This window comes from Gouania willdenowi, chromosome 1 (genome assembly GCF_900634775.1).
Source record: "Gouania willdenowi chromosome 1, fGouWil2.1, whole genome shotgun sequence".
NCBI lineage: Eukaryota > Metazoa > Chordata > Actinopteri > Blenniiformes > Gobiesocidae > Gouania > Gouania willdenowi.
In genome coordinates, this window is record NC_041044.1 from 36,885,125 (window position 1) to 36,895,051 (window position 9,927).

General features: G+C 38.0%; 1 protein-coding gene across 1 annotated transcript; it reads left to right on the forward strand.

Moving 5' to 3' along the window:
- Positions 1-1,309: 1,309 nt before the first annotated feature.
- On the forward strand, positions 1,310-4,231 carry inab (internexin neuronal intermediate filament protein, alpha b). The gene is made up of 3 exons (XM_028459375.1): positions 1,310-2,392; positions 2,811-2,935; positions 3,726-4,231. The coding sequence occupies exons 1-3, from the start codon at positions 1,340-1,342 to the stop codon at positions 3,997-3,999; spliced, it is 1,452 nt and encodes a 483-aa protein (XP_028315176.1). The 5' UTR covers positions 1,310-1,339; the 3' UTR covers positions 4,000-4,231.
- The last annotated feature ends 5,696 nt before the right edge of the window (positions 4,232-9,927 follow it).

Consider the following 9,927-nt stretch of genomic DNA (forward strand, 5'->3'; position numbering starts at 1 on the left):
TATTAGGTAGGATTATGTTTCAAATGTACTTTGTTAAAAAAAAAAAAAAAAAAAAAAAACATGATTATAAAATCACTGTAGGACAGATTTCAACATAACGCCTTCCTCCTAATGTATGACAACGATGTTTCAACAGACGTCTTCTTCAATTTGCATCAATGAATTGATAAACTTAACACAAATAAATTACTTTCTGGTTATCGTTGTATTATTTTCATAGTTATTTTATTGATGCTTCATTTTTTAATATTTGGATCAGAACCCTCATCTCCTTTAGAATAAAAACAACAGTATAGAAAGTTATAGTATAAGAATAACAATAGTTGCTTTCATAATAAATTAACTGCTTTTGCTTGAGTGTATTTACTGTCACTGCGCCAATGCGGACGTATCCATCTGCCTCAAGGTGCCAGATGCATGCGCACATCTGGCCATGCCAAAATAATAACTGCAGCGTCATCCTGATGAAATCTAAAAATAAATAAATACATATAACATCTGAAATTATTCATTAGGTCACATTAAAAAATTAAAAAATAAAATATGCTGAGTCACGCATTAATAAAGAGTACTGATTTATATATTCTATTCAAGTAGAAGTACTGCATGTTACTTGATTGCAGTTGTACTCAAGTACATATGTCATACAAAAAATACTCAAGTACAAGTAAAAAGTAGCTCAATTAAATAGTACTCAAAGTAAAAGTTAATTTCAACCCCCCATGTTTATTTTTGGTAATAAATCTTGCTACGGTTCCCTTATACAGTAAACATCTCATGTATAAACTTAAAAAGAAAGAGACCAAATCTTGCATAATTGGAACTTAAATTATTTTCCACAAAGGCATCTGTAGAAAATAAACAGTTTGTCAAAATGTACAATTATTTTTCTTAAAAATAAAATAAAGAAGAAATTGGCTGGGAGTTGATCAGAAATGAATGGATATATGTATTATTACATATGGAATATATGTTCAGTGTGTCTATATAAACTGCTGATCTGGAATCATACAGGATTGTGGTTTAAGGTATTTTTGACAATAACAAACTCTTACCACAAGGTCAATTGATCATTTTAAAACAAATAATATTTACTCACTTAATAACGGTGTAGAAATGTAACAAAGTACTTCTTTTAAAACGTACTTAACTGCAAATAAAATTACTGATTTATGAATAAACTAAAAAAAAAAAAAAAAAAAGAAAAGTACAAGTACTCACAAAAGCATTTCAATTACAGTAACGTGAGTACTTGTAATTCGTTACTTTCACTCTGGGTATTCCCTCCTATATAAATGGGGCGCGCCCACCTCTCAGCTCAGTCTCTGTTCCAGCCACCATGAGCTACGGATCTGATGTATTTTCATCCTCATCCTACCGGAGGATTTTCGGGGAATCCCCCCGTTTTTCCTCCTCCCCGTCGCGCACCACGATGAGCGCCTCCTCCCGGGGTGGTGGCGGGTACCGCTCGTCCTCCCAGTCCAGGACCAGCGCCTCTTCCTTGGGCTCCTACAGCAGGAAGCCCGGCCGCTCCTTGGCACCTATGCCGCTGGAGACCTTCGACCTGACCCAGAGCAGCGTCCTCAACAATGAGTTCAAGATCGTCCGCACCAATGAGAAAGAGCAAATGCAAGGTCTCAACGACCGCTTCGCCATGTTCATTGAGAAGGTCCGCAACTTGGAGCAGCACAACAAAGTGTTGGAGACCGAGCTGGTGGCTCTGCGCCAGCGGCAGGCCGAGCCGTCCCGTCTGGCCGAGCTCTACCAGCAGGAGATCCGCGACCTGCGCGCACAGCTGGACGAGCTGAATGGAGAAAAGTCCCAGCTGGTGATCGAGAGGGACAGCATCGAAGACGACCTACTGAAGCTCAGGGGCAAGTACGAAGAGGAGTTCAGCGCCCGGGAGGACGCAGAGGCCAACCTCAAGGCCTTCAAGAAAGACGTGGACGACGCCACCATGGTGCGCCTGGACCTGGAGAAGAAAGTGGAGTCGCTCCTGGACGAGATCAACTTCCTCAGGAAAGTGCACGAGGAGGAGGTGGCCGAGCTCACGGACATGATCCACGCGGCTCAGGTGTCTGTGGAGATGGAGGTATCCAAGCCCGACCTCACCTCCGCCCTCAAGGAGATCCGCGGGCAGTACGAATCTATGGCGTCCAAGAACCTGCAGTCAGCGGAGGAGTGGTACAAGACCAAGTTCACTGACCTGTCCGAGCAAGCCAGCAAGAGCAACGAGGCCATCCGAGCCGGCAGGGAGGAGATAAACGAGTTCAGGAGGCAGCTGCAGTCCAGGACCATCGAGATAGAGAGTCTGAGGGGAACCAACGAGTCTCTGGAAAAGCAGCTGCGGGAGATGGAGGACAGGCACATTGTGGAGATCGGTAGCTACCAGGTAATGCAGAGGAATCATACTTAGATATAGAATATCTTCTTTTTAAAAAAAACAAAGATTAAAATGAAAGTGTGTGTGTGTGTGTGTGTGTGTGTGTGTGTGTGTGTGTGTGTGTGTGTGTGTGTGTGTGTGTCTCTGTCTATGGTGCTGAAACGGGCTCCCGCGGGACAACGAGCTCAGCTGCATCAGACAACGCCCACTTAATAACCCTTAATGCGCATTTACACTCACCATTTGCCTATACATACTAAAACACATTTTTTTTTTTTAAATAATTGTAATTAATGCAATTCCAATGGATTTTTTGTATTTTGTGCATTTTACATGTGGGCTTTTTTTTTTTTTTTTTTGTATGTCTGACTTTATTTTTATAGCAATGAATCATAGCCTTTTTTCTTCTTCTTTGCATTGGCTACAGGATGGCATGGCAGAACTAGAGAATGATCTGAGGGCCACCAAAACTGAGATGGCTCGTCATCTCAGGGAATACCAAGATCTGCTGAATGTCAAGATGGCACTGGATATTGAAATTGCTGCATACAGGTATAGATTTCCCTCTCATCACCACCAGTTTCCAGAAGTGAAAGTAACTGATATACAAGTACTCGCATTAATAATTGTTAATTGAGTTGCTTTTATGGGTACTTGTACTTTTGAGTATATTTCTAAATCAGTCATTTTACTTGTACTTTAGTACGTCTTAAAAGAAGTAAAGTACTTCATTACATTTATACACCCCAAATTTTACTGAGTAAATTCTTATTATTATTGCTTCGATCTTTACTAAATTTCACCCCAATTGTCGTGCTGAATATTTAGGGATTTTTAACAAACAATCCTACTAAGTATCTTTTAAAATGATCAACAGATATTGTAAATCTCCAAAAAATGAAATGACCAGACAACAACCAAATGCATCACATCATAGCCGACCAACCATTTTAAACATATTGAATGCTCGTTATTTTCTCAGTTTTAGAGTTCATAAATGTTTCTATACTTAGAAACTGATATTTTTAAAATTTTGATTAGAATTCATTGGTGTTGTTTTATTTGAAAAAAATGAATTGTACATTTTGACCAAATATATTATTTTATGTAGATTCCTTTGTGGAAAATAAATGAAGTCCCTCTTTCTTTTTAACATGAGATGTTTAGTGAAGCTTTATTATAATGACTTGTATTTGTACTTAAGTACACTTTCAATCAAGTAACAGTACTTCTACTTGAGTAGGACATATCAGTACTCTTTACACCAATCTCTGTCAGTTTGCTTTCTTTTTAAACAATATTAAAAAAAAACCTAATTTTTCCACCATCTGGTTCTGCTCAGGAAACTACTGGAAGGAGAGGAGACCCGCATTGGGTCAGGCATGACCTATTCGTCTCCATCCATTAGCTCCAGTGCTGGGCAGGGTGGCTACAGCTACCAAACCCGCATGTACTCCAGCTCTGGAAAGAGCTCCAAGAAGGAGGGTAAGGATGAAGACCAGCCCCAGCATCAGGTCAAGTCTGGAGGCAAGGTGACCCAAGTGTACGAGGAGACGGTTGTCACTACCAAGAAGATGGAGAAGCAGGATGATGTTCCCACCAATCCGAAAAGTTAAACCTACAGTATACTGTTTATTTAAACAAACCTCTAGCTTCTGACTTTGAGTGACTTCTAAGGGTCTGCGTTTGAAACTTGGGGTTACATCTGATCTGACATGTGTTGAATGTCTGCTAGCATGGTTGGGGCCAATTACATTATTCAGTTACAATTACATTTTCAATTACCCATGTTCAGTTACAACTCAGTGACCAGCATTTTGTCCAAAGTTAAATTACAATTGTTTTTTTAAATCTCAGAAAGTCAATTAAAATGACCTTATCAATTACTAAAGCCCAATTACAATTGATCACAATTAATGAGCCTGAAATAAATAACCTCATGAAGTTAACCTTCCTCGTGTGCTAGCTTTCTGTTAGCATCTCGTATATGATAACGGGTCCTAAATCAGCTGTAAAATACACTAAAAACAATTATCTATCATCTAATTTCTTTTCTATCGCTTGGTTACATTGTTAGGCTTCCTAATCAATGAAAATGAAAGGTTTTAATATTTTTGGTGTGGACATCTGTGTCTTTTTTGTGTTACTATACCACTCGATTTAAGAAATAACAATTTAATGGTATAAAATGTGGAAAAGCTTGATATGAAACATGTTTTAACTACATATGTGTAGAACTGTAACATGGTTCCCCAGTTTTGCGTTAAATTCTAATTGACTTTTTTTTGTCGAATTTTCACGGCAATTACAATTACAAAGTCAATTATCTGAACTCAATTCAAATGTAATTATGATTATGACAGCAACCGATTTCTTAAATTACAATTACAATCATAATTACATCATAATTGTAATTTTGATCAATTAAAATTGACCCCAACCCTGTCTGCTAGTGCTTTGAAACTAAAGGTTTGTTTCATATAAACATCATTCTGGGTGTCCTTGTCTCTCACAGGCATTCCTATAAAAACATATCCTTTTGAACTTTATGATAGAACTCACACACACAAGTCAACCGTATGCCCACCATTCCCGTGTCTATATCACTATCTCTACATCTGAAAATAGCAGTATCTTAGTTACTATCAGTAATAATATATCGTTATTAATTCGTCAACACACTAATGTCACTCGTACTGCTGCCACAGTTGTTACAGTAATCTGGAAAGTATCGGAAAGTTTGTCTCGGAGTGTATTACCATGTGGAAGAATTCACAAAGCTCACTAAATTGTATATACCAGATTAAAAACAACACTGATAAAATGGCCACAAAACATTATTCAACAGAGGAAAAGCACATACATTGGAAAAAAAACCCAGCCAAATAAATAACTGATAATGTCTCACGTTCCCTAACAATCTCTTAGGTAGATAAACCTATCCTTGCACAATATTTATTCATATTTTCAGCACCAGGAGTAAGAGTGCAGTCCAGTTCACTCTGCATGAAACTCCAAAATTGATGCTTTGAACCGATGTCAACCTGCTAGCTTGATCTAAATTAAAGTTGTTGTTAAAGCAAGCGAGCAAGTAAAAAGAAAAAAAAGTGCTATAGTCCAGTGTGTTTTGCATGGTGTATGTGGGTATCATGCTTGAAAGGAAGCCATTAGCTCATCGCTCAGCACATTTTCGTAGTTTGAAGAGATATAAGTTGGCCTCGGTCAACTTATACGTTATCGTCGATTCTGCACATGATCACACGCACACTTGCAACTATTACTGAAGGACTATTGTGTATTTGTGTTTGTTGACGAGAATCGAGACTAATGGTGTAAAATCTAATGGTGGTATTTAGGGTACACTGTAGATTTCATCTTTTGATGTATTAAAGAGTAACTAAACCATTACTTTCTCCTGACCTGCCACTGGGAGGGCAATTTCAAAAATATACTTTCATTAATGGCGGGGCTACTGGAGCAGTTAGGACACGCCCAGTCTATACTATAAAATCTCCAATGAACAATCTATGCTATGCTAACTAGCTACTCATTACTCAGTATACCTCTATATCTACTCTTCTCCCAATCCAACCTACTCACCACAGATTGTGGAGCCCACAGGAGGTAGTTTTTATAAAAAGGGCGGGGCTAACATTGTTTGTGATGCAAGATGGTTCTAGAAATCACATGGTCTTGCTCTCAGCCAATAGCAAAAATCAATTGTTATAGCTGGGTTTCAACCCATAGAGGGCAGTCACTCTGACATTTTACAACTAAAGAGGCCAAGTTGACTAACATGTTGAGAGTTGGACCAGGATCAATCAACAGCACGACTTCATACACAAATACATTTGTATTCAGAAGAAAAAAAGTGGTGTTTGTGGTTTAGTTACTCTTTAAGTCACTTAATTTGGCCAAACGAGAACGCAAAAGTGAAACAAAGGCTTAAAACATGGGGAAAGGATTCTTTATGTCAGTTTGAAAATCAACTTCTCAAATATGGTTTAGCACAAATGTATACATCTGTATCCTCTGTCCATGAGTTTGATTAAACACGCGCACAGACTGTTTAGCACAATAAATCACATTGCGTACTTGAACCTCCAGAACTAACACGATAGACTCAACCAAGCCAAGAAGTCACCTCACAACTCTCCAAACAAATCCAGCTGTACTTGAAACCCCGTTACCTCTATCTATCTATCTATCTATCTATCTATCTATCTATCTATCTATCTATCTATCTATCTATCTATCTATCTATCTATCTATCTATCTATCTATCTATCTATCTATCTATCTATCTATCTATCTATCTATCTATCTATCTATCTATCTATCTCTGTGTGTGTCTGAATGTGGCCATCACTGAACTTAACGCCTGTTGTAGTTTGATCCCACTCCTAGAAATCCTTCCGTACATGGGAGACTTATAGCTTGTGGTTCTCCTGCCTGTGCACATGTGCACTGCCAACTCTGACACAACAAGTGTAGAACTTGCAGTTTTCAGTGTGGTTTTTGATGTTCTACTGAAGCTTTTGAGAGGTTTCTTAGTACTGTATTGAGTGTGTTTGTTTTTCTATGCAGTGGCCTATCATAACTGGAGTTACAAATGTGAAGCAGATGTAGAAGTTCAGCATTGTTTTGGACAGAGAAGTAACTTCCTGAATGTTAGATGACCTCACAGATGAAAGCAACAGCATTTTATAGCAAACGCAGTGAGGGGTGTCCTGATACAAGTTTTTTTTTAGTCTTCCCATAAGATACTGATATTGCTGCCTTGAATGTTGTGCCATTACTGATGTTAGCACAAATTATACTTTTATTACTTATTTTGTAGTGTGGAACATTAAAAAAGGCTTGATCAAGTGATATTACTCAACAGAGAACAACAGTCACCAGCAGTAGCTTTGAATAAAATAAATAAATTAGAAGATCGTAGAAAATATGCCTAATAATTTCAATAAAAACAAGACATACATATTTTTAAAGGGCAAAATAAGACTAGTTTGATTTGAACATCAGCGCAATTTAAAAATAACCACAGTAAATCCAATAAAAACCTAATTATGTATCAGAGTTCTTATATTGGAGATTCTAGATGCAGGCTGAGATAATCAGACATTTGTTTTTTTCATTTTTTTGGATCGAGACATCCTTACACACAGTATCAGCAGAGGAATTTCTTGTGGATGCTAACGCCAAGTGTTTTCCTTACACTGTAAGCCAAATAAACTACGATGGGTGTCTGAAAGCATTGTCACTTCTTCTCCACTGCCAAACCTTTCTATATGTGCACACTCATGATGAAGCATTTTTTTTTTCTGAAGATGCAGCACGTCACCAATCCAAACCCCATCCAGACTTCAGCCGTACTGTTGAACAAACTGTAGGATTTTAAAATTGCCTTAATTCACCAGCAGCTTCTGGCCGTGTGTATGATTCTGTTCAATGGGTTGTTGAATCCTTATTATTCTCTCTTTTAGTATAGTATACTATCATCTTTTCCCATTACTGCCATCGCATAGGAACTAAATGTAGCTGACCTGATATTCTCTTTCCAGTTATTGCTACATCTGTATTGTTGTATACCACCGTGTGAATAAAGTCTTGACATTTAGGATGCACTTGATGTTATTGGTCTTTCTTTATGTGTGACAGACACTTTTGGAAAAAATCAGACTTAATCATAAAGCAAGAACAATCCTCCGCCAAGTGCCAAATACTGTATCCTCTTTGCTAAATATTAGCAGTTATCTGGATCATTGATCCTGATTATGGTACCATGATCATTCACACTTAAAAGGCTTGGAAGTAATGTTTATCCCCATTAATAGTGATACAGTATATCCAATTGTATGGAAAAAAAATGTATTTTCAAACTGATCCCGCATCAGTATATTGATATGGATCTCCCCTAATAATTTAGTGGAATTTAACATGGCGTAAGGTCAATTGTTGGTTCAAAATGTGTCAAAATCTGTGTCCTTGGTGGAGGTATGAACAAGCAGGCATGCAGTAACACCTGGATATATGATTTTTAGTTTCTATCAATACATTTCAACTTCAAAACATTTCATCTGCACTCCAAATCAATCAAATATATTATTTAGTTCTTACAATTTAAGGAAATTAGCACTTTTTTCTCAATAAATATGAACTAGGATCACATTTTTGAGCAAAGCAACGTAATCTTAAGCCCAAATATTTTCTCCTCGTGTCTCAGGGCCACACTGCAGATGTGCAGCACGGGTCGATTGCCTGCTGCAGTCCCTGCCACACCTGCACGCACCCACATCCATACCCACAGAGCCAGAAATGCAGACCTTGAACCTCCAGACCCCGATTAGCTCATCTCTAGTTTTAATCACAAGCTGGGTGGGACAATGTTGGTGCCACGTGTGCATGTGTGACGCAAGTTGCAGGTCTTCAAAGATTTATACCCCTGCAGTGCTGCTGAGTAAAAGGTGCGGTGGGGGCCCTGATGTGAAATGCCTCTGCGAAGATGAAACACACCCCCATTTATGCTTTTAAATTTAGAAAAAAACTGCTCCAACTTCATCTTTCTAGCACTATAAACACAGACCCTCAGGGGCTTTCCCATGCAGCCCATAAAGTATAAGGCATGGTAGTAGTGCCTTGTCAATGGTGAAATACCACCTACAAATGAAAAGCTCTTCCAATCTGGGATTCGTTTGAAATTTACTGCTGAAAGCTATTAGGGCATCTTCTTCAATCCCAATGCAATAAGTAGGCAGCACCTGATTTCTCAAGTGTGTGCTTAAGCAATTGTTGCACGCATGTTTGCAGTGATGTATAAGCAGCTCATTGTTAAAGAGAAAGAGCTTTAAAAAAACAACAACAGCTGAACAGACCCTGATAGTGCAGGGTCTGGTTTTCTGCAGGGATCTAACCTGTTAATCTAAAATGTTCTTTTGAAAGGTTCCTGCTATGAACAACCTTTGTTCAAATAATGAATTAGGTCAGTTATTCCCAAACAGGGGTATGTGTACCCCTAGGGGTACAGGAGCACATTGCAAGGCGTACTGGGAAAGATTTAACAATTAATTTAAGAAATAATCAGGAAATGTTCCTATAGTTCCTTTTTAGGCTAGATTTTGTTGTACAAATTCACCACAAACTATCAGTATTATTGCTCAATAAAATACTATATTTTCTTGTAATTTTTTTAAATGGGACCATTTTTATCACACTTCTGACAATAGAAGTCACTAATTAGCTACATTTTACACAGGGGACTGCATTAACTTCTATTGGAGTAATCACATAAAAGTTGCATTGGTATTTAAAAAAAAGAAAGAAAATTCACTTAAAATTTCACTTGTTTTTAATTTGTAGATCAAATGAAAAAGCATATGAAATTATGGAGAGGGTACTTGTGATATGAAAGGGGTACAGATGATTTGACAAAAATACAAAGTGGGTACACGGGACAAAAAAACATTGGGAACCTCTGATGGTGGAAATAGGACTTTTCCGTTAGCGATAAAAGCTGGTTATCGGAATAATTTATACTCATCAAA